The sequence below is a fragment of the Paramormyrops kingsleyae genome, chromosome 6, assembly GCF_048594095.1.
Source record: "Paramormyrops kingsleyae isolate MSU_618 chromosome 6, PKINGS_0.4, whole genome shotgun sequence".
NCBI lineage: Eukaryota > Metazoa > Chordata > Actinopteri > Osteoglossiformes > Mormyridae > Paramormyrops > Paramormyrops kingsleyae.
The window spans coordinates 7,234,993-7,260,830 of NC_132802.1; the positions used below are offsets into that span (position 1 = coordinate 7,234,993).

Sequence of the window (25,838 nt, forward strand, 5' to 3'; positions counted from 1 at the left end):
ACAAGGTATCATCTTACATTTTATTTACTTAGCGGCCGCTTTTATCCAAAGCGACATACATATTTCGAGAAAGCAGGCCCAGACAGTCCCTGAAGCAATAGGAGGTTGCTCAAGGTCCGAGTGGTCAAGTCACTCTGCTGACTTCAAGATTTTAACTGGTGACTTTCCCATGGCGGCGTCCTAATCTGCTGAGCCGCACACTGCCTACATTAGTCACCTTTTTTCAGAGGGGATGCTCAGTAAGACTCGTCACCATGCTAGAAGAATAAAAACTCATTATAAGACATATTTTACACATGCATCGCAGTGCTAATAGCTACCATACTTGGGTTAAGATCCTTCTGCTGACACACTGTGCGAAGCCGTGACCTTTGCTCTTCGTGCGCGATCAATCCCAGTCTAACCAGTGGCACCGGCAGCCACATGCAAACATCTGCCTGCGGATTTTTATTTTTAATAAGCTTTTGCAAAAAAAAAAAAGGGGAGGAACACATGTGAAGTGAAGTGCTGGGTGTGGGGAAGCGTCGCCATTAGAGCCACGGATTCCTTTGAAACGCTGTAGCCACCGACGGGCAAATGCAGTCCCCTGGCCCGAAACGTGAAAGGACACCCATTAGTGATGTACCTGCACCTCCAAGGGTAATACCCATATCACTCTCCCAGGAAAGCAGACTCTCCATGGTACGCCTTGCATGTACAACAAAAGCCTGGTGTCAAAAATCACACTGAATCCAAGCTTATGATTTCCACTCTTATTATTGTTATTATTCAGTTACATGTGACACATTTTACAATAGCTAATGCTAAGAGTCCTGCTTTCCCACTCAGCTCTTTGCACATGATGTTTGTTCAGTCGAGGTGTTTTATTTGCATTATGTTTATATTGCACTGTAAGTTACATCACACTGCGTCCAGGTCTATATTGTCATCATCGTCACTGCAATTATTGTCTTGCTGTAAGCACCAATGTGGTCTGTGTTTTGTGTTTGATTTGTGTTTATCGGTGGCTGGAAGGACAGGCAGAGTAAGATTATCATTGCATAGTGGAACGGACTACGGCACATGACAATAAACTCTGAATCTAGTCAGGCGCCTCGACCATTGATCATAAATGAAGTCCAACACCCAAAGTCAAAGGTCAAGTACCTGACGGCCGCTGGAGGCTTACCTGGTCCCAGTCTATGCTGCGGAAAAACGTGTGCGACTTGATGTCCATGAAGCCCGTCTGGACCTGGCAGCCCAGCCGCTCCTTGGGGTCCTGCCAGGACAGCAGAGCCGGTCACCCAGAGGGAAGAGGCCAAAGAGCCTGCTATTGCAGTGCTCTCCCTAACACTGCAGCAGTGAGCAGTGAATGAAAACCTCCTCATTCATGAAATAGATAACGTTTCAGGGGGTGCCGGTGTTAATGTAGGCCACGTGTTATCCCGTCTTTGCTTCCTGTTAGTGGAAATTACTGTGAAATTACCATGAAATTAATTAAGGTCATCGCAGATTTCATTACTCAGTTACGGCAGATGTGAGAGTTCCTATAGCAGGTCTGGGATCAGCACGCCTCCTGGGGGCCGACCTACTTGTTTTGGGAGGGGGCCAAATATACCTGGCTGCAGGCAGTAGGGGGTGCCGTGGAAAGGGCAACAGCCAACACACCCATCGATTCATATCCCGAAATTATATGTCAGCTGCTCTAAATGGGCAGCCTTACAGTTCGTTCAAGTGCTTTTTAGCGTTAATTAGTGGCCTTGTCTGTAGTAAAACGGATCTTGTGATGGATTATGCTATACAATATTCTCTTTCCTTCAACAAGGGAAATTGGCATTTTAATGTGACTGTTATTGTTCTTCAAGACCCATTCAACCATGACGAGAAAGCTCAAGCATGGTGCAGGAGGGCCCTAGCTCAGGCAGCAACACTGCACACAGCTGTACGCTGACACTGCATGTTCACGTTTGTTTCGTCACACTATCCATGTCCTGGGTCATGTGTCGTTCAGAAAAAAAAAACACGTCACTGCACATACTCCTGTGCAATGTGGCAGCATCACTGCACATATTCCACTGCAGTGATGCAGTATCACTGCACATACTCCTGTGTAATGTGGCAGCATGGTTGAAAATACTCTAGCGTTGAGATGCAGAAACCCCACTTAGTCACTGACAGCAGACATCGACTGTTTTCAGAGCCTCTTAATGTAAATCATTAGCTGGTAATTTGTTTACCATAAATGCCTTGCACGGATCACTAGGTCTTATCATGCTCCAGCTGGATAAGACTAAGACTGGTTTCACATGCCTGTGACACAAAGGTTTGTTTGTTATGACACACTGTGATGCTGCGCTTTGCATCTTTCGTAAACCTCCTATATCTCCGCGTCTAGCCAGATTTCAGATAGGGAATGCAATTTGTTTGATTAACCTCAGACTGGCTGATTAGATTCATGGAAATTCAATATAGCTTGACTACTGGTGCTTTTATCACTCGGTTTAATTTTATTTTGTTAATTTTATCCTCAGTATAAGGTGTATAATGTCATCGTCATCACAGAGGAAAATGCGAAAGTGTTTCTTAGTTTGCTTTAATTCCGCTCCATCCTTCATCATGAAACTGGTTCTTTGTTAATGTTTGTCTGCTTCCTGGCAATAGCTACCAGGTTACTAGTGTACTAGACAGGCAGTGATTGAAGATGGATAGATGGCTGAATTAATGCGTCACCTTCTAGTGGTGAAACACCAAGCCTACAACCTCCCGATAACTTCAAAGCTGCCAAGAACCGAACATTTAACGACCATCAAGAGTGACGCATGTTCTTACTTTCAGTTTACTTTCGCCTCAAAGCGTCACAGCAAGGATTCTGTTTCTGCTTTGAGCCAAACGAAAAAGGGCAGCAGTGTGGGGGTGGAGGGCAGGGGAAACCAGGGCTGAGCAGTTGTTGCTGTACTATAAATTGCACGGAGGAACAATCCGGTTCCTTAGTCCATTTCAAAGCAGGGAGATTAGGCGACTCTGATGAGGCCTGTAGAGAAGGGCGAGCCGCGGTCAACACTCTTACCTTGTTCAAGAAGCCCTTCAGAACACTAGCTGCCTTCACCGACAGAGACCTTGGAATGCGAATGGGCTTTTCAAGAATAACTGAGTGTGGGGAAGGGGTGGGGGGGCGTCAGGGGGAGACAGAGATGGAGAGAAAAGAGAGAGAGAGAAAAGAGAGTCAAGCCACCAAGAGACCAACAAAATAAGGTTCCACGTCAACAACAGCAATCCCTCCGTAGCTTGTGTGTGTGTTCTATGTGTTTATTGTAATTATTTACTAGTACTAATTTATGATACTATATCTGTAGTCCTTAAACCCACCCTTAAGAAAAACACAAGATTATTTCACAGCCAAACTGATCATTTTTCCACTGATCATTTGACATTGAAGGAATGCGTGCGGTGAGTAGATGCCTATTTCGGGTAATCAGAAATAAGAGAATGCGCCCAGCTCCACATTTCCATTTCTTTATAACCAAATGGCAGAGTTTCAGGATAAAAGGCTGTTAAAATTACCGCGCTCCCGGGTAAAAGCTGTTGTTTTTTGTTTGATCACCTGCTTCCTAAATGCAGGCCTGTCTGTTACGCTCCCTCTCCATGCGAACTTAACCGGATTTGTCTCTTGCGGTTACAGCCGCAAGTCTGATGGCTCATCGGCTCGGCTGCTCTGAACTCTGAATCAGATTTGGTGGAGAAGTGGCTACCCACAGCCTCTTGTGGGGGGGGGGGGGGCGCTAGTGTCTGATCTGTGGGGAAACTACCCATCGCTGATAAGACACTCTCCGCACTTAATATTGAGAGATCTGTCCTTGCGTTGCCACAGCCGAAGAGCTCCAACGAAGGCCGATTATGAATATACATCGTCGGCGAGCCTCTTGCTTGCCCCGGTCCTACCCACCAATCGACTGGGAACACACACACAAGAGAGTGGGAGTACACAGGCCTGGTCGCCTGCTCGCAGCGGGACTCACCTTGGAAAAGGTACTCCTCTGTGTTCATGTCTGGATTGTCTGTGATGATGTCAAACGGGGACCGCCCAGCCATCATCTCAAACATGAGGACACCCAGTGCCCACCAGTCCACGCTGAACCCTGTGGGGCCGGTAGAAGCAGCTTCAGTCACAGCACTGTGTTTCTTCCCATTTACTCGACTGCTCCTTACCATCACCTCCCTATTTGTCCCCGAGTTCCTTCATTGTTCCACCCATTGCTGCCCCGTTAACTTCCTGCCCCCTTACTGTTCACTTCCTGTTCCTGCTAAGCTCCTATGCACTCCCCCCCTTCCCTAATCCCTCCCCATGCTTCCTGGCATCCCTACACACCTACCATAGTCTTCCCCACGCAGGATCTCCGGGGCAATGTAGTTAGGTGTTCCACAGAAAGTACTGGTGGTGTCTCCGGGTCTGATTCCTTCCTAGAAAAAGGACAGACACACACAGAGTGTTTATACCTTCAGGAGACATGCAGAAGGATCAATTCCTATTTCTAAATCTACAATCATATAATACCACAGAATTAGTACAAGATGCAAAAGAAAGATGAGGGAACAGGGAGGATTTCACCTTGCACATGCCGTAGTCTGTCAGTTTGATATGCCCCTCATGGTCCAAGAGAACGTTGTCCAGCTTAAGGTCTCTGTAGATTATACCTCTCTCGTGGAGAAAGTTCAGAGCAATACATATCTCAGCTGCATAAAATCTATGGAGAAAATTGAGTATACCATGTAAACACATATTCTTTCAATCAATTAATATGATATTTAACTTAATGCATGACGTGGATTAATTTTCTCTGCTTGAAACCCTTCATTTTCCAGAGTGCAAAGTCTAGAATGTGGATTCAGGGGGGATTCAAAGGGGATTCAGACTTGTGATTTGAATTCATTTCTCATGAAATACTAGTTCTGTCCCTCATTTGCATAAGCCGAACATTCACTATTGTACTCCACAAATGACATTTTGAATTGCCTCTGAACATGTTTAAAAGTGTTACCCATTCGGCAAGCTCTGCTGGCACGGGCTGTGTGAGGTCTGCTCCGTGTCACCGCAGCCGTTACTCCCTGAAAGGGCTTCTGGGACCTTGGCGAGCAGCTCATGAATATGTGAGATCATTATCTGTGATTAACACGCTGCTTCACATACGAGATCACCACTCCCTGAATGCAGACCGCGTTGTAGTGACACTCATGCCTCTACCAATTACCCTCGGCCTAATCCCTGTTTATTACGCCGTGATTAAAAACGGCAAACGGTCCTGAACCCTGTGGGGCAACCGGTTCTTTCGTGGCAACCGGTTTTACCGTGGTAACGGCATCGCCAAGGAGCAGTCTGGAAAATGCGGGATAGTCGGGCCAGATTTCGCTAAAAATCTTAGGACACAACGATTCATCCTCATCTAAAATATGGGGCTGATAGCAGAGGGTGCTCACGTGCCGCGTTGTGTGGTTGGCGTCAGCCAAAACGCAGCCTACGGCTCTTTGGGAGCTGAGCAGGTCATGTCAACTTAACCTAAACGTGTTCCCCGGAAAAGCCGGACGCTTGCGGGCTACTGCATCTTCAGCGAGGCTATTTTGGGAAAAAATCTCCGCGCTAGCCGGCATTTTTCAATTATACTTGCAGCGGGAGATGAGGGCAGAGAGCGGTGGGGACTGAGTGTTCTCACAGGCGCCGGCTCATGAGGAAGAGCCATCGAAGAGCGGCATGCGCGGACAAACGTGTGCTCCAATTTGTGCCCCATGATTTCCCTTGTAATAACAAAATAAATAAACAAATGAAGGAAATTAGCCCCCCTCCCCTCTTCAAACAGAAGAGGGGAGGGGGGCTGTTTTGCGCGCTGTCGGGCTTCTCACCGGGCATGTTCTTCCGGAAGCTTCCGCTGCCGTTGCATGTGGAACATCAGGTCGCCACCGTTGACGTATTCGATCACCAGGAACAACCTGGAAGGCAAATGGCACCCCAGTGAGACAGCCCCTCGTGGACTCTCCCCCCCTCAATGCCTCGACTGAGACCGTGAATGCTTGTGAACATATGCAACATGGAACAGGGGTGTGTATAAAAACAAATGCGTGTGTTAATCGAAAAGAGTGCAAGGTCTGGAAGCCTGGAAGCACCCAATGATGCAGAAGAGACCCTACAAGACTGAGCAGGACTCTTGTGGGCAGCTTGGGATATCAGGTCTCTTCCACTTCTCTCTGACTCTGATCGGACCACCAAGCCCCCCCCCCCCACTTCCCAGTAATATACAGTACATTTTCTCCTCATTGTTGCTGGGTCAGCGGTTTGTCAGGAGCATGCTGAAGCCTGCCAACCAGCACGCTCAAGCTCCTCGCTTCTCTCCGAGGAACTTAATCCACCCCCCCCCCCCCCACTCACCCGCCTGAAGGTTCTCATCACTGTGGAGACCGTGCCAGGTGGCTGCATGCGGCGGCTTGTGGGCCCAGATTAGGGAACCCGGCCGAGCCCTGAACGGGCCCCAGTTGGTGGGTGGGGGTGGGGGCTGGAGTCAGAAACGCTCCCCCGGTGTGAGTTACTCGCCCGGGGAGGGTCGCCTTTGTTGGCGTGAAAAGCGTCACCCCGTAGCCACCCCAGCGCTAACTCCATATTGTATCCCGTGTTCTCCCGAACAAAGCTAATCCCACAGACCGTCACCCTCGCTTGCTACCGAATTCCCCGCTAATGACGCCATTCGTGCAACCAGGGACCCCCACCGCCAACCCAAGGCGCGAGGAGATGGAACTGAACTGTGGGTTCCCCCGCTGGACCTCGTGACTCGTGTCTGTGACCGAGATTCGGTGGCCCTGAGCATACCCTTCGAGGCAGGGGTGCAGTGCCTCGGGTCCCAAGCCACGCGTGAGGCGAAAAACAAACGAGCAACTTACCGACTGTCGGTCTGGAAACAGGAGTGAAGGCCAACCAGAAAGGGGTTGCTGGACGCCTGTTCGAACACGTGCTTCTCTGTCTGCACCCAGTCAATGTCCTGTAGAGCAGAACAAGCACAGACAGAGAGAGAATACCCAAGAACGCATTATTAACTCTGTCTTCTGTCCTCACTTACTTATCGCTTGTTTGACACGCAAAGCAAACATACGGCAACGTCGCTCGTTTAAACAGCCGAACGCATCTGCTGAAACGATTGAGGTTAAGCACGCTGCCCAGGGGTGCAACGGAAGCTGTCTGGTTCGCTTTAGCCATTACGCCACCTGCAGCCCGTACAGCAAAACTCACAGGGAATATTAAATCTGCTGCCGGTTTTCTTTACAAAATAATTTTTTAAAAAGGATACAGAGAGGAGACACTGCATTTGGCCACGATACACTAAAAACGACAGCTGCCGGCCCCTCCGAGATGAGTACGTCAGTTCAATGGCACTGCTCAAATACACAGCTGTGTAAATGGATTACGTAACGTAAAATATAACCGGCAAGCCTCGCTGTGCACGCCGGGTTCTGCTTGGGAAACGGGGAACTGGCATGGATAAAGGTCACCCCCGTGATGTCAGGACAGGCTAGACTTATTTTTCGTACAGGCTACCTGTCCAACTGTACACTCTACAGTACCTGTGCTCAAGAAACCGCTAAAAAGGGATATTCACAGGGAAAGTGATGGAAGGGACAGGGGGCCCAAAATCTACCATACTCTGCAGCCGCTCGGCCCGTTTTCGCTATAATGGTATGGGGGAGGGGGCAGAAAATACCACCACCACTCACGGGACACACTCTACTTAAGAAATCTTCTGAAAACATGGTCGGTATTGGTGAGATACAAAGAGAAAGGGATAGAAAGTGTCATGATCTGGAAGCAAAAAGGCAAAATGTATTTCATTGTGTTTTCATGGGTGGAGAGGTCTAGTTATGTCTCATTGGTGGAACCAATCACTCTGTCACCCCGATTGACGATGGGACTGTTGCCAAAAGTCCCTAATGGATACTTTTCACAGAGTAAGTTTTAACATGAGACAGATACAAGAGCACACAGCCCACTTCAATAAATCAGAGCGATTTAATTTCCTGCCAAAGGAAAGAAGATTACTGCGATGAGGATGCACAGGCATCCTGCAGGAAGACAGCTGTCCGCGTTTATTTCACATTCCTGACCTTCATTCCTTGTCTGGCTACGCTGATTGATTATGGCTGGACCTCCAATTGAATTTTCTCTTATTATGATTATTTTTTTAAACAGCCATTGATTCTTCCTCGCCCACCTGCAAGCAATGAACCACTCACTACTAATTTCAGTGTGAAGTTTGTCCTAAATGGTCAATGGTATTTCAGCCTCCCTCCACCAGGGGGCAGTCACCATGACCGAAGATCATTGTAAATACAGTACAGGCCTTATTCCTGTAAAGTGGATCTAAAAAAACACTAATGTTCCAGCCGGCAAAACAGTGATGAAAAGCCTTGATGAGAAGCCAGGTGATTAGGTGCAGTGCCCAGTTGTATGACTTATTCATTGAATCATTTGATCAACCATTTTACATTCGTTCAGCCTTTGGTTACTCATATTTTCATAGAGGTGACATTTTAATACACATAACTTTTGCACAGATTCCGTAGGACTTTAGGGATGGTAATTTTGGCACAGATTTCATAGGTCGTCGTTTCCCAAAAACAAGATGAGAGCCTCCTGTGTTTCACAAGCTTCGCGTTGCCCCACTGCGGTTACTTGATGACACCACGATTCAGGGCCGAGGGGGCGCGGAAAAAGATGAGGTGGATCTCCAAGGGCTGGGGTGTCACTTCCCAGAATGCCGCGCTACACAAAGACCCTCGGAATAGAGGGCCCCATGGAAGGACCTCCTTCCTGCACCTCGAGACATTCTGCCAAGATGCTCTCAGAACAAAGGAAGAGCTCTTCTGTTTGGGCAAAGACAGGATTAATTCAGTTTACAGCCGTTTCGACGCAATCCATCATTATGACGGATTAACAAAAAAAAAAAAAAGAACGAGAAACACGTCCGAGGGAAGAGAGGAAAAGCTCAAACAATAGGACTCAGGTTTGTGCCTCCTCCTCGACGCACAGTGACGGGAAGATGCCAGGATTTCATTAGCCTTGCCTTCCGAGTCCGTTCCCATAAACAACGGAGCGGTAGGAAAGACCCTGTCCAGCTCCTCTATTTTCCCCTCGTTATTAATTTGGACTCCTCCTTGGCCTCTGCCGGCCAGAAACGGGGGCCAGATGCCAAAGGCCAAGCGTGCTGCATGAGTAAGCAAGTATCGCGTCCAGAGCCGCTTTTAACTACCTCCTGGGCCATCCATCTATGCCGCTGCAACCCCCGGAGCCTCGCCAGGACGTGCTCAGCTCCAGAGGGCTGCACTGGGTTCTCATAGTCGCACGCGTGGGCGGCAGGGAGGAGGGAGAATGGGCAAGCCCGCTACTGTTTGTGACCCGTGTCCGGCCTGGTGCCACGATCCTCGCCAAACTTCTTGACATGTTCTCTGAGGCTCCATAATCCTGAGCCCCGACCCCTGACCTTTCCCATGTGACCACTCTCAGTCGCAGCACCTTGAGATCATTTTGTGTTTTTGTTTTAAACATGTTTCTGACTGCGCTATTAGAACTAGGCCAGTTCAGCTGTAATACTCAATCGGTATACCTCAAGTTTATTTTTCAGTTCTTTGGCATATTTATGTGATATTTTAGGATCTTCTGGATGCATCTGTCTGGCGAAGAGAACAAATGGATTAATGAAAAGTTTCTCATGAAGCTGCCTGGGAAAATTCTGTCAGGCAAACACTCCACGAAGAATAGGGGCTGCTTGGTAAATCAGAAGGAGCAGAGGTTTAAAATGCCGAATGGCTGTTTTTATGACAAGACCAGTCCGATCTAACAGAAACGTGTATTAAAAGAAAAGTAAAGTAAAATCTGAAACAGTTGAAGTGAAATGAGAAGCCATCGTACTTTTGATTTCCTCAAAGTTTTTCTTGGCTTCCTGCTCCTGTGGACTACAATACCACTCCACACGCAGACCAAGAATTTGTACGATTTCTTCTTCAACAGCTCCATCTAGTGGCCAAAAATATAATCGTCCCAACCCTACACAAACAATAATCTGAACCTTTGAGGCCAAGTAACTGAAAAGGGGCTGCGTTGTACTCTCTCACCTCATCATCATGCACCAGTTCCTTCTTCACCACTTTCATGGCATAAATCTGGTCATTCTTCTTGAGCCGAACTAGGAGCACCTTGGCATAGCTGCCCCGCCCAATGACCCGGATCAGGTCGAAATCACCCAGTCCCAGGCCCTGGGAGATCTTTATGCTGTCCAAGCCGTCCACCAGCGTCTTCATGTCCTGCGTGAGAAGCAGACAGAATACTTAGGTGCCTCCCATTATTATTAAGAGGATCATTTCCAGCCATAATGGGTCATGCAGGGTGAGGGCAGGAGTTGAGACACCAATATCACAGAGAAAAACCACAAAAGCAGGCAGTTCAGAAAATGCCTTCAGTCACTGGAAGCCTGACTCCTGATCTAGCTACAATTAACATTAATATTTAAGGCCACTATTACCTATTATCTTGCTGTCAAGTTCAGTGATGTTATTGGCATTTAAAACAAGGACAAAACCGTCACATACAACAAAGTAGAGAATTAAGTGAGATGAGTAGTGACTCAGTGTCTAATATGTTGATTTCGTCAAACTAAATGGCTTTGTCCCTTGCTACTGGACTTTCTGACTAAAAAAAGCCCCGTTTAGCTGAGTATTTCCCGGCTTTCTCCTTCCGCACCTCCAGCAGTTCCATCGTCAAATGTGAATGAGCTGGTCCCTCTATAGCGCCCCCAAGAGCACACTGACAGTATAGCATATCAGCCTCCAAGTCTAATCACAAATAGGGTCACAATATGTGGTCTCCAGTCCTCACCTCCAAACTCTCGGCTCTATGTCAAACCCATAATCCCAATCTCTTGGTCAAGGGTGGTCATATACAGTCCAGTAAACTCCAGTTTACAAGAGCTGTGGCCCAGGAGGGTTCAGAAGATATTATTCAGCTTGTCGTATGCCTCAAACACGAGGAAAGTTGATTTACTACCCAAACTATTGCTCCAGTAAAGCAACGTAGACCTGAAACTAAAGCAAGCAATGAAACAGCTCACTCAGTGTTTCTCTCAAGGACAGGGCAACCCGTTAGCGCTCGAGGCCCAGGAAAGACCCCTAACAAGCAGGAGCTTCGAGATCCTCGTTTACAACATGAAAAAACCTCCACTGCTTCAAGGAAGGTGGGACAACGGAGAATCGGAGGACACTCCACGGCCCAGCTTCTGCACACTGGCCAGCATGCAGCAGGTGACATTAAGGAAAAGCTGCAGCAGCCAATGGCTACCTTGCAAAAAGGATACAAGGTCTTCCACTCCACCGATTTAATAAAATTTATCAAAAACTCATTGTTACTGTAGCCCTCTGGGTGAATTCTGCCAGCCACCACACCAAGATTTAAATATTTTAATATTATGTGTAATCTACCTTATTAGAATCCATTAAATTTAAAGTAAAATGAAGAAGGTGAACACTAAGTCACAGCTCAGGGAAATTAACCACCATAATGCATTGCAACTTTGAAAACAGAAAAAGACCCTTTAGGGCAAATAAACAAAGAAAAAAGAAGGATGCCGTGGTACTTTGCTCACCTCTGATTCATCCTCAGATTTCTCCACTGTGCGATTGTGTGCTGGGAAGGGAACTGGAAGAGATCCGCAATTGGGGAGCCTGGTCAGTACTGATATGCTCTCTGACACCCTGGGAAGGCTTGTTTGTTAGCGCTAAGGGTACGAGGAGTGAGGAACACACTTCCCTGATAAACCCTAAACTTCAAAGCTGTAAATGAGAGGCTTTACAACAATTATACAACAGAGTGCCATGTGTGAGAATCTATTAATTAATCAGAATTTTACAGCTGCAGCTTAAGGAAATTATTTAAATACTGACTGTGGGGGGAAAAACTGAAAAAAAAAAAAAAAACTTGTGCCGTTCATGAAATTGTAATATAAATGTAGTCAGTAGATGGCGCCACAAGCCTTTAGGATGGAAAGTACGGCATTCTGCTCCCTCCCCCCATCTCAATTAGGCCACTCTGTCACCTGACTACAGCATCCAATCTACTGTCATTTAAGAGAACAGACGCAGGAAATAAAGCCTACTTTCATCCGTGTCTTCAGGTGGGATGTCCACCTCATCGTTCCTGTCGTCTGCTGGGGGCTCCTGGGATGGCATGGCTGGATCCTGGGAGAGCGGGGGGGGGGGGGGGGGGCAGGACAGGTGTTAGCAGGAAGCACTGTGTCAGTGCCCAAAGGTAAAAGGTCACATCCTAAACATTAATATGAGTGTAAAAGAAATATCAGGAATTTACAGGGCAAAACATCCTGGTATCCTGCCCTGCCTTGTGTCATATGCTACCTGTGATGGTGTGGCACCATCACCAACCCAGAGCAGGAAAAGTGGCTAGATGGATGGATGGGTGGATGGATGGATGGATGGATGGATGGGTGCATGGAAAACGCATCTACAATTAGCTCTGAAGCCAGTCAAATTGCTTGTGGAGATAATCAGATCAGGGCGTAAAATGACCCAATCAATCCCGTTTTCAGCCTGAAGCGTTACACTATACAGATGATCGATACGCTGCAGTGGAAGGATCTCGTTAGGTGTGTGATCATGTGATGCTGTCCAGGGTTATCCCATCAACCCACCCCCAAGGACAGGAGTGTTTGGGGACCCACGGTGCCAAGTGCTAACATGTTTAAGAAGAGAAAGCTTTTAGGTCAATGTCCTAGAGACTTAGGGTAAATTTAGCATCTTCTCTCTACCCTCCCTTTTTACACCCATTGAACAGAGGCTGAGACAAACAGGGCCATGATTCCTGATCATCAGTCAATGTGCCACAGTATCAGAGCCAGAGGGGCTCTGGTGATTATTTTGATGACCGACAGCTGATCGCAAATTTGTGATGGCCGCCAAAGACACACAAATAGGAAAAAGAGACTTATTAGTTATTCCAAGAACATAAATGGATCATTTTATGATCCATGAACATATGTGGGATCTCAGTCACTGTTACAAACTTCCCTGTATTCATAAGCTGTACTGTTTAATGTTGGTGTGGTTTTGGAGATGCCTACAGCGATGTGTACTCGATGGAGCAACCAATGTGGAAAACCAATGTGAATGGAACCAAAGAGAATAGTGGGGGTTCTAGGGTTCAGAGTCCATCGAAGACCAAAAGGTTTTGTATGTGTGTGAGAGTGTAGATGTTTGTGGTATATCAGCTATTGCTTTTCGGCATGCAAGTCTTCAGTGAGACATACAGGGAGAAGCTTCTGACCAGTCAGACCACACACTAATCCCCTGCAGCCGTGTTTCCCAGTCCGGTCCTCGGGGACCCCCAGACAGTCCATGTTTTGGCTTCCTCCCAGCTCCCTGCCACATTTCTGCAAAAACTGGACTGTCTGCAGGCTCCCGAGGACCGGATTGGGAAACCACCAACATGAACTTCAGGCCTGGCTCTACCTAATCAGGGGCCCTAGATACAGCTTTACTTTGATGGTTCCCTTCCTCCACAATGCAGATAATTTGGGGGCCTGACTTTGGCCTATTCTGCCTATAGCTAGAGCCAACACTAATGTACTAATGCCAGACAGTTATAGAGAATGTCAGACTGCTGGTTATTCTGCTCCCTTGCAGTCACTCTAGTTAAACCCTTTAGGTTCAGTACTAGGAGGATCTGGTGAGGCCTCCAGCTGCTGTTGCATGTGACGGTGGCCCTGGGCGGCCATCTTAGACTTACCATAGGCCTTTGGCAGGTGGGAGGGACGAGCTTGTGGCAGCGCTTATGGACCAGTAGCTTGCAGTTGATACACTTGTAGCCCTGCCTTCCGAGTCCCCATATCCTCTCACTGCAGTGGCCGCAGTAAGCTTTCTGTGAGGCAGAGAGGGCACAGCGGGTCTCAGCAGCCGCCCGGATCAACAACGGCAGGCCGTCCGCCAACATGCGGCAATACCAGCCTCACAGGACAGTGACGAAAACCATTACCGTCCATGTGCCCAGCATATGTGCCACTCCACCCTCTGGCCACGTTACGCTTCCACCCGCTTTTGGGACAGATCCCACACCACACCCTGAGAATCCGGTCACGAGGCCGGATCCCCAGACCAGATCCAGGTAGCGGCACGATCCAGGACAATCACACAGTACTCCGCCACTACCAGTTCTATCAGTTCCACTTTTCACATATTTTGCCTTTTTGGCTTTCAGTTCTTGATTTCTGGTTTTAAGCATCTGATAATACACTTCTGTTACCATAATCATCACCATGGTCACCTAACCATCCTAGAGCATTTACAGTAGATTGAGAATGACATCAGAGTATGAAACCCAACTGAGTTCCATTACACACACAGACAGAGCACATTGAGCATTGGTGGAACATCTGAAGGTGGCACCTATGGGACTCCACCCACCCGCTGGTGCTGGAACCCCCAACCATCCAGGAAGCTCAGAAACCTCCAACTGAAAAATGATCATCGCAGCAAATGTTGCTTTTTGCAATTTGGCTCGATGCACAAGACTGAGTAGCAAGTGGTCGGGTTCTCCCAGAATGTCTGCCTGCCTGCATTGTAGGATATAGAAATGCCTCAAAAAGAGTTTCTGACTGGCTTTGCCATCAAAGACCCTTCACTTGAGTACAGGTTTGAAGTTCACACTCCCACCCGTGACTTTTGTTGTGACTGCAAGAGTCGCTGCCAAAAAACATTTCTGAATAAAATTCCATTCCCGAGGCCCCCTACTGTCAGGGTGAAACAACTGCAGGTTGTGTATAGGTCGGACCTCGGCCTAATGTTTGCTTAGCTGGCTCCGCGTGGGAGATCATCAGGAAAAAATGAAATTATTGCATGCTGGCAGTGGTAGTGCTGATGAGCCTGTAGAGGGCAATATTTCCCTTGAGCCAAACAAAAAACCAGGGATGTGCAGTGTTGTGACAGGGACACTCTATGCTAACCAAAGTACTGACTCACCCCTGGCTAAAATAAGCAAGCGAAAAACCGCCAGTTCTCAGTATACCCATCAGAATACTCCCTCACCTCATCATACAAAATCTGTTTCTCTTGCCCTGTAGAGATGATTTATTCCTCAACTACTCTTGGGGACTGATTAAGGGAAAAAAATCTACAATCCTAATACCTTCTACCCAACAATCAGCCGTTGCCCAGCCCCTTCGAGAAAACTTTGACGTTGGCACAACGGTTTGTTAATCAGAGCTGCTCATTGCAGTTCCGCAGTGAGTATAGTCATGTGAGTGATGCTGCCAAATGCAGTGAGTATAGTCATGTGAGTGATGCTGCCAAATGCAGTGAGTATAGTCATGTGAGCGATGCTGCCAAATGCAGTGAGTATAGTCATGTGAGCGATGCTGCCAAATGCAGTGAGTATAGTCATGTGAGCGATGCTGCCAAATGCAGTGAGTATAGTCATGTGAGCGATGCTGCCAAATGCAGTGAGTATAGTCATGTGAGCGATGCTGCCAAATGCAGTGAGTATAGTCATGTGAGCGATGCTGCCAAATGCATCACTGGGGCGCCGTGCTTCAAAACCATACATTCAACTGAAATCAAAAACAGGAGCGTGGAATCTGCCCAGATTCGGCCTGGGTGGCTCTTTTAAGTACGCCGGTTCATCACCGGCCGATAAACAGCACAGCAACTCAGCAGGTGAAGGGAAAGCGGAGTGTGAGACTTACACACTTCACCCCTGTCCACGCGGCTTTCAGGGCCGCGCTAGCCACGAGAGTCCATGCCAGCCCAGCTAACAAAAACATAATAATCACCGGCACAACACCCTGGGCCACGCACTCCTGGAAGAAGAGGTCGGGACATGGAACAAGGATCTGCACAAAAGACACACGTCTTACCCTTTAATGTGGGCATAATGGTGTGTTGACTACACTACACCAGCAGGTGGCATAGTGGTTAAGGGCACAAAATGAACAAAAATTTGGAGAGGCCACACAGGGACAGAATACAATGACGTACTTCCGCCTTTAAAATATCCAGCTGCTTAATGAGCTTTATATAAACGGCTGGGGGAAAAAGTATATAAAGCACAACATGAACAGAGAAGAGACAGGAATAGCAAGCGTTACCCTCAAATTACTGCCCCTCTTGTACCCATTTGCGATACGGTTTGTTCGTTTCCCTAGAAGCACAGCGTTTAATGCGTAACTGACTACCCCGAGGAGGTAGCCTGCTATTACCACAGACAAGCCTCTATCACACTGGCCCAGTTATCACAGCCCTTTGGGTATAAATGCAGTCCTGCAATGTGAATCCAAAGCTTCCTAAATGGAAACCTTGACACCAAAATTGACATCGTGGGAGAAGCACAGAGGCTCTTGTTATGATGAAGCGGAAGAACAGAAAAAAAACAGAACAAACGAAAAGGTTTTGCTAACAGCAGCTGCTGATGCATCAGAACAAATCCCACAGTAACCTTCTGTGTGGTGGGGAGAATATATAAATAAAATACATAAAAATAAGAAATAGCCACGCTGAGTACTACCAACGCTCTGAGCACAATAAAAAGGCGTGCCCCCCGCCCCCCTCGTAAAAGGCGTGTCTGTGGCTGGTTATTTCACTGCTAACGGTGCTTAATTACTCATTCAGGAGCCTTGCAGCCCTGATACTTACCATCTCTTCTTTTCACAGATGCCCCTTTAACTATTTTTAACTAATCCTGTTTGCCGACGTAAGTTACTGGTACCAATTCAGGAAGTAATTCGCTGCATTTAATTCACTGCTAGTTGCTTAAAGCTAAAAATATATTAATCGGTCTGAGCTGAAACGTAACAATGACGACTTCAACAGTGACTGGTGTAGTTTGGGGTGCTGGGAATTGAGGGAAATGTTTCACCATCATGACACTATAATAATCGGTCATCCTGTGTTACCTCAATAAGCAAACAACATTTACACGCGTTAATAATGAATGTTAGAAGTGTTCTATTACACCAATGTGAAGCAGATAGTGTCTAATATAAAGGAAATATGTTTTTAATCCCTGTGCAGCAGAATGCAGGTGATCGCGGGGGGAAAAACAGAGTAATAGCCACCAGTGGTCACAGAGTAATACACGTACTTCAGTAGAGACAGAGACCTGACTTCCTCTCCCATCAGCAGCTATCCAATCAGAGAGGCTTCTGCACAACCAAATTAAACCAAGTCCTGTCATTGAGGGAAGAAAAGGAAATGGTGACCTACTTCCCCCATATGGAGCAAAATGCAGCAGCATCATAAAGGGGTCTCCCTGGGACAGGGACAGGGACACGCGATGAGGTTAACGCAGCAGAATGCTGAGTGCAGATGAATGCGACTGGCATGCTGAGAAATCCTTAAAGACAATCCAGGAAAAGGTAAATGATCAAGGCTGGCACACCTATATAGTGCATACTCTGAAGGAGAAGAAAAGGCACAACCTATTTTTAAAGTAATACAAAGTTTGAGCTCAGGGGACATTTTCGTCCCTGAACTGAATATTGAGGCAACATATAGAGCGCAAACTGCCATACAGAGGAAGCAGTGCAGTGCATAAACTGACATGCAGAAGAAGCACAGAATGCAAACCATTACACAGAGGCAACACAGAGCATGACCCATCATACTGTATGAAGGCAGCAAAGAGCACAGAGACAAAGAGAGGAAGCAGCACAGAGTGACAGCGAGACAAAGCAGCACGAAGTGACACAGAGAGAGGAAACAGCACATAGTGACACAGAGAGAGGAAACAGCACATAGTGACACAGAGAGAGAAAGCAACACAGAGTGACAGTGAGATAAAGCAGTACAAAGTGACACAGAGAGGAAACAGCACATAGTGACACAGAGAGAGAAAGCAGCACAGAGTGACAGAGAGAAAAAGCAGTACAAAGTGACACAGAGAGAGAAAGCAGCACAGAGTGACAGAGAGAAAAAGCAGTACAAAGTGACACAGAGAGAGGAAACAGCACAGAGTGACAGAGAGAGAAAGCAGCACAGAGTGACACATAGATAAAGCAGCACAGAGTGACAGAGTGAGAGAAAGCAGGACAGAGTGACAGAGAGAGAAAGCAGCACAGAGTGACACATAGATAAAGCAGCACAAAGTGACACAGAGAGAAAGCAGCATAGAGTGACAAAGAGAGAGAAAGTAGCACAAAGTGACAGATAGAAAACAGCACAAAATGACACAGAGAAGAAACAGCACAGAGTGACACAGAGAGGAAGAAACACAAAATGACAGAGAGAGGAGGCAGCAGAGACTGACAGAGAGGAAGCAGCAGAGACTGACAGAGAGGAAGCAGCACAAAATGACAGAGAGAGGAGGCAGCAGAGACTGACAGAGAGGAAGCAGCAGAGACTGACAGAGAGGAAGCAGCACAACATGAGAGAAGAAGCAGCAGAGAGTGACAAAGAGAGAAGGCAGCACAAAGTGACACAGGGAGGACACAGCATCTAACATAAAATGACATACATCTACTTTATATTTGCACAATGACAGTAGCTTCTACAGTAGGTGCAGATGCTGCATCAGGGCTGGGACAAACTTCACTGGGGCTGGGAATAGCTCTGCAGATTTGAAGGCACAGACAGTAGGTGCACTCTGCAGTGGCTGCACTTTCAGGCTTGAGGACATGTCCATGGAATATTGCCTCAGGTTCCTAAAGGTTCTAGCTCCATGCAAAGTGTGGGAATGTGGGCCAAACCTAAGGAGCTATGAAATGGGCCTCAATCTTCTGAATAATGTATCAGACGCACGGCAACTCAGGCCTGCCGAGCCTGCCTAGTGGCGGGTGTCTGGCTCCTCATTCGCCCACCGTACGAGCGGCAGAACAGGGCATCAGGTGACACAGAAGGGCAGAATACAGGGACAGAATAACAGGGCAGAATACAGGGGCAGTACAGAGGGGCAGAATAACGGGGCAGAATACAGGGGCAGTACAGAGGGGCAGAATACAGGGGCAGAATAACGGGGCAGAATACAGGGGTAGTACAGAGGGGCAGAATACAGGGGCAGAATAACGGGGCAGAATAACGGGGCAGTATAGAGGGGCAGTACAGAGGGGCAGAATACAGGGGCAGTATAGAGGGGCAGAATACAGGGGCAGTACAGAGGGGCAGAATACAGGGGCAGAACAGAGGGGCAGAATAACGGGGCAGTATAGAGGGGCAGAATACAGGGGCAGTACAGAGGGGCAGAATAACGGGGCAGAAAACAGGGGCAGAATAACGGAGCAGAATACAGGGGCAATATAGAGGGGCAGAATACAGGGGCAGTACAGAGGGGCAGAATACAGGGGCAGTATAGAGGGACAGAATAACGGGGCAGAAAACAGGGGCAGAATAACGGAGCAGAATACAGGGGCAATATAGAGGGGCAGAATACAGGGGCAGTACAGAGGGTCAGAATACAGGGGCAGTATAGAGGGACAGCACACAGGGGCAGTATAGAGGGGCAGAATACAGGGGCAGTATAGAGGGGCAGAATACAGGGGCAGTACAGAGGGGCAGAATACAGGGGCAGTACAGAGGGGCAGAATACAGGGGCAGTACAGAGGGGCAGAATAACAGGGCAGAATACAGGGGCAGTACAGAGGGGCAGAATACAGGGGCAGTACACGGGGGGAGCAGTGCTCTTCTTTGTTTCTTCGTCTCATTGGCCACAAAAGATTGCAGAGTAGATACCAATTAACACACAAAGTTAAAAAAGCTACATAGCAATCAACAGTACATTCTGTTGGACCCCTAGCTTCCCCCACAACTTGCAGAGACATGTTCCAACAGACATGAGACACACATCTTCTGCACACGCATCTTAGTACCATTAGGTTACCCTGAAGGACATTACTCACCCTGTTAAAGCGCTTGGCCTGGAATAGGTGCCCATTCACTCGGTAGAGCTTCCTCCATCTTCGGGCGCCGCGACGGTAGATCGATTCTAGGAGAGACGATTAACATGAGTAAAGCACCCAGACAGTGAGTCCAGTTTGTGGATCAGGGAGAGAGAGGCGGGGGGTATAAAAGGTAAAAGACAGGTACAGATTCACTGAATGTAACGAAAAGGTGTGATCAGATGTTAACGATGTGGGCTTCCCCACACACCCACGCACAAACACACACACACACACACACACACACAGCCACGCACACACACACACACACACACCCACGCACACACACAAACACACACACGCACACGCACACACACACACACACACACACACACACACACACACACAAACACACCCACACATACAAACACACACACACACAAACACACACACCCACACAAACACACACACCCACACACACACACACACACACACACACACACATACAAACACACACATACAAACACCCACACACACACAAACATACACACACACACAAACAGACACAATGAGTGCCCCCCAACCCCATCATCCTGCTGCCCATCTAAACCTAACAGCTTTATTACCACATAATGTCTGTGATCTCAGGCTTTGCCAAGGCAGTAAAAACCAACCATTTATTGCTCTCCGTGGCCAAACCACATCGACAAAAGCATCAGCGTTACTCCAGGGGACCCACCCTGTGTACTGAGCGGCCGGGTTCCATTGCGCCACCTGTCGGCTGAACCCCTTCCTAGCACCCATGCAACACAGCCGTAACCGGCGCTTCACGCCTGAGGGCGACATTTCACGAGTGCACAACAACGGAACGGGAATAATGAGTGACAGGAGGGACGACTATAGCAGAAAATAACCTTTATCTGCCGACGAAAGCCCATTAAACCTGCGAGACACAGACCACACGCAAGTAGAGCGATGATCAAAGCCCACTGGATAACCCAGACAGATGAGTACCTGTGACTGACAGCCAGCCGCACCTGGTGTGAGGAAGGGGAGCCCTATACCGCGGAGAGAGGGAGGCCGAGGAGAGAGGGAGGCCGAGGAGAGAGGGAAGCCGCGGAGAGAGGGAGGCCGAGGAGAGAGGGAGGCCGCGGAGAGAGGGAGGCCGCGGAGAGAGGGAGGCCGAGGAGAGAGGGAGGCCGCGGAGAGAGGGAGGCCGAGGAGAGAGGGAGGCCGCGGAGAGAGGGATGCCGCGGAGAGAGGGAGGCCGAGGAGAGAGGGAGGCCGCGGAGCTCCTCCAGAGTACTGAGAGAGCCAGGCGGATAATAAAGGATGGGATTACGGCCCCGAGGCCCATCAGTCAGCACTGAAGAGGGGCAGCGCGGCAGCGGGAATCGATCCGGTCTAATCAGGACCAGAAGTCACATGACTGTCCTCGTTTATCACCTGAGGAGAGCCGCCCGGGCAGGGAGACCTGCTCCCTCTGAGTCTGTGATCCTCAAACTTTTTGTCTCCCACCATAACTTTCACTGAGCAGGAGCAAAGAAGCACCAGTAAAAGAAAGATTTTAAACCTTCAAACCTATTCAGAAAATCATCTCGCCATCCTTCTCGATTATTTAGTGACCCACAGTTTGGGAGCTGTGTCTGTCCCCCCCCCCCCCAGCAGAGTCGACCCACCAGCACCTGTCGCTGGGACGGCAGAGGGTTAGGAGAATGGCCTGTTAACCAAATGCTTATGAGACCTTGCCTTGAAGCTGGTGCCGCTTCCTTGACTGAAACATTTGACCTGAAAAGCTTTGTGATAAAATAAGAATAGAATGGTAAGGTGCATAGGCCCCTAGGGGGGGGGTGGCCTGCTAGACTCCCCAGTGATAAATGAAAGGGGACAAGACGAGATTCAAGGCGTTTTGATCTCGACTTCCTTCATGTTCCCACTTCTGAACCTGAGCCAGAGGAATCAATTAGTCCCCCTTTGACCATGTTGTTTGAGGAAGAAACAGAATAGAGGGATGAGGGAGGAGGAAAGCGTGCCCGGGAGATGCCCGGTTAAGCCAATGAGCTTGCAGGCTCAAGGAGGCCCGCCAATCACCACTCCCTTTGTCCAAATGGGCCAATAAGCTTGCGCAGGCTTGAGGAAGCCCCGCCTATCACCACTCCCCTCGCCCAGATGGGCCAATGCGCTGGCAGGCTTAAGGAGGCCCTGCCCATCACCACTCCCTTTGTCCAGATGGGCCAATAAGCTGGCAGGCTTGAGGAAGCCCCGCCTATCACCACTCCCCTCGCCCAGATGGGCCAATGCGCTGGCAGGCTTAAGGAGGCCCTGCCCATCACCGCTGCCCTCACTCTACTGGCAGAACAAGGCCATGAGCAAATCCAGACCGCCACGACTCCCCCATCTCAGCAAACAGAAACTTCTGGACCTCAGGCCAAGGCCGCCACTGCATAAGGGCTCAGGGAGGCGAGCGGGAGAACAGAACCTGCGTATCCGCCTGTACGTCCACGCCAGCTGAATGATAAATCACAGCGCCATGAGTGAGTCAATCAATAATAAATAAGGGTTAAGCTGGAAACACGGAGATAAATAAACGAAACTTTCTCAACATGTTTTCAGAGGAAAGACTGCTTTATCAGCGCACAACCAGACATAAGAGCTTAAAGACCTGTACATTAAAAATATATTAAAATGTTATCAGTGTGTCCACTGGTGGACATGACGTCTGGTAAGATCACAAAGCTAGAAGCTGCTGCTTGCACATGCGTCTCCTCTACTCCTTATAATGGTTTTATTCAGGGAGACCAACAGCTTTTACCCGCTGATACTTACTGCCCCTCCTGGGACTTAAATCAGGAGTGTCTGGCATTGCGAGCTCATGCTCTTAATCACTACATTACTGTAACATTAACATGTTCACTTGTAGCATTTACAAGATTACAGCCATGATTACACTCGTTAACTGTCCAAACTAGCTAAGTTAGCTGTGTTCTCCTTACGTAGCTAAGGGTCAGCGTGTTTTTTCACCTCCTCTCTCTGTGCACACAAATTACACATCAGTATGAGTTATATTGAATTAGAGCAAACATCCATCCATGGTCCGTTAGCAGGTGAGCCAGAAACATGGCCGGAAAAACACAGGGATGTTGTGGGTCTCGAACCCTCAGCGCTGTAGGTGTGAGTTGAACGTACCACCTACATGTCAATCGATACAGACCGAAGAATACAATTCAATATTTTATTACCAAAAAAGCAACGGAAAATGAAAAAGTCAATTTGATAATTTTCATTGGAAATTGGGTCATTGCACTGATCTGAAACAGAACCGAAACTCGGAATTGTTTGATTGAACTGATGGCGAATTAATGAGTTAAATTAATCTGCAGCTCAAACAGGACAATCCGTTAGAGCTGACTGGTTTGGTCTCATTATTCTTGGAGATTCTAATAAAATGTTGCGAAGAATGAGTGGAGTCGGGCCTAACAGAGCACCCCAAAAGCCAAGCACTAGGGAATCAGCTGTAACAGGAGCAGAGTGATGATCCCAGCATAATCAAAGCTACTTAAAATGCAATATTCAGCCCCTTCTTACTGCAGACATATATCACTTACAATATTACAATAGCAGTGGCTATCATGTAGCGTGTTGGCTAACGTTCAGCTACGAGTCCTGGTAAGAGTCTGGCTACTCTGCCTTTGAACAAGCATTCTTTTCCTGAACTTTTCAGTGAAGTAATCAATATTACAAATGGGTTCAACTACAACAATATAAAAGGTCTGCTGCATGGCTGAGTAGCAAAAAACCAAAACCAACAACCACACCCAGCCATGCTTTGAAATCTTGGAGACAAAATTAGCCGAGAAAAATGAGCACTAGGCCAATTTTATTGCCAGAATTTCGAAATACCGGAACAGTGCTTTTGCAAATACCGTCAAAATGCCGGATACCCCAGGCACGTGTAAATATAATGGGTTTAAACCCCCCTTGAATTTCTTTGCAAAATTACCTGAAAAGGACCCAAATTAATAGTGCTAAATGATTAATCCTAGTAAGTTAATATTCCTAGTAAAACATCTGGGGTGAGTTTCTCAAAGCCTTCTTAACGCTACGTCGTTCGTTAGTTCTATCTTTTAACACAGAACTTAAGAACGACGTAGCGTTGCCGTTAAGAACGCTTCGGGAAACTCACCCCTGGACGGTATGACAAATTAGACACTGCCCAAGCCTACTACAAACATTTAGACAGCTTGCCACATTTTGGTCATCACTGTGCCATGTGCTGACTCAAAATATATCGATGCTAATGATACTTCATTGATCATTCTTTAAGCACAGTGATGACCGACACTGGTGGTGACACACACACACACCGGTGAGATCGGAGCCTGGGGTCAGAGCTCAGCGGCAGGCATCTCTCCACACCCCCTGAGCATTTTTTGGGTTATGGGCCTCGCTTATGGGCACAATAGCGAAATGACTACTTGGCCAGCAGTGGGATTCGAACCAGCAACCTTCCAGACACTGACTCCGAAATTGCTTGTATTTCTTGTTAACTGTAGCTAACCCCATCACCTGCATAATAACATTCAGAAGTGGAGCGCTCAGAAGTCGGTATAAAAAAGGCCTGTAAATTCATTATCGCCGAAACACAGTTATCATAATACAATTTCAGTCACTGTAATAAGATGCTTTGATGATCGGGAAACAGAGCAATCACGGCCACAAGTTTCTAAGAAAACGACTGTGCTATCAGGTCTAATGAAAGCAAATAATGGCTGACAGAGACAGCTAGTCTGGGGAATCAGCAGAGAGATAAACGTAATTGTACATAAGTGTTAGGTCATACGCATGAAGATCGACTGCTGACAGCTCCTTAAGCGGAGGCAGAGCTCACTGGAAATGTGGAGATGCAGAGGACTAGAAGTAGAAACTAATCGGAGTCCTTGCACACACACATAGCAGCACACTACCCAGACTCGCAGACACACACATAGCAGCACACTACCCAGACTCACAGACACACACATAGCAGCACACTACCCAGACTGGCAGACACACACACAGCAGCACACTACCCAGACTCGCAGACACACACACAGCAGCACACTACCCAGACTCGCAGACACACACACAGCAGCACACTACCCAGACTCGCAGACACACACACAGCAGCACACTACCCAGACTCGCAGACACACACACAGCAGCACACTACCCAGACTCGCAGACACACACACAGCAGCACACTACCCAGACTCGCAGACACACACACAGCAGCACACTACCCAGACTCGCAGACACACACACAGCAGCACACTACCCAGACTCGCAGACACACACACAGCAGCACACTACCCAGACTCTCAGACACACACACAGCAGCACACTACCCAGACTCGCAGACACACACACAGCAGCACACTACCCAGACTCGCAGACACACACAGAGCAGCACACTACCCAGACTCGCAGACACACACACAGCAGCACACTACCCAGACTCGCAGACACACACATAGCAGCACACTACCCAGACTCGCAGACACACACACAGCAGCACACTACCCAGACTCGCAGACACACACATAGCAGCACACTACCAGACTCGCAGACACACACATAGCAGCACACTACCCAGACTCGCAGACACACACATAGCAGCACACTACCCAGACTCGCAGACACACACATAGCAGCACACTACCAGACTCGCAGACACACACATAGCAGCACACTACCCAGACTCGCAGACACACACATAGCAGCACACTACCCAGACTCGCAGACACACACATAGCAGCACACTACCCAGACTCGCAGACACACACATAGCAGCACACTACCCAGACTCGCAGACACACACACAGCAGCACACTACCCAGACTCGCAGACACACACATAGCAGCACACTACCCAGACTCGCAGACACACACATAGCAGCACACTACCCAGACTCGCAGACACACACACAGC

The 25,838-nt window shown here is 48.1% G+C and overlaps 1 protein-coding gene across 4 annotated transcripts in view; it reads right to left on the reverse strand.

Moving 5' to 3' along the window:
- The window catches only part of LOC111859098 (protein kinase C zeta type), a 115,844-nt gene that overhangs the window by 13,814 nt on the left and 76,192 nt on the right, over positions 1-25,838 (reverse strand). For all 4 annotated transcript variants that reach the window (XM_072713517.1, XM_072713520.1, XM_072713519.1 and 1 more), the window contains 12 exons: positions 19,893-19,978; positions 13,799-13,930; positions 12,156-12,237; positions 11,646-11,698; positions 10,123-10,311; positions 6,901-6,998; positions 5,872-5,958; positions 4,586-4,721; positions 4,350-4,437; positions 3,996-4,115; positions 3,047-3,126; positions 1,169-1,258 (listed from right to left, as the gene is read on the reverse strand). In XM_072713517.1, the coding sequence (XP_072569618.1) occupies positions 1,169-1,258; positions 3,047-3,126; positions 3,996-4,115; positions 4,350-4,437; positions 4,586-4,721; positions 5,872-5,958; positions 6,901-6,998; positions 10,123-10,311; positions 11,646-11,698; positions 12,156-12,237; positions 13,799-13,930; positions 19,893-19,978 (1,241 nt within the window). The remainder of the gene's footprint in view (positions 1-1,168; positions 1,259-3,046; positions 3,127-3,995; positions 4,116-4,349; positions 4,438-4,585; positions 4,722-5,871; positions 5,959-6,900; positions 6,999-10,122; positions 10,312-11,645; positions 11,699-12,155; positions 12,238-13,798; positions 13,931-19,892; positions 19,979-25,838) is intronic.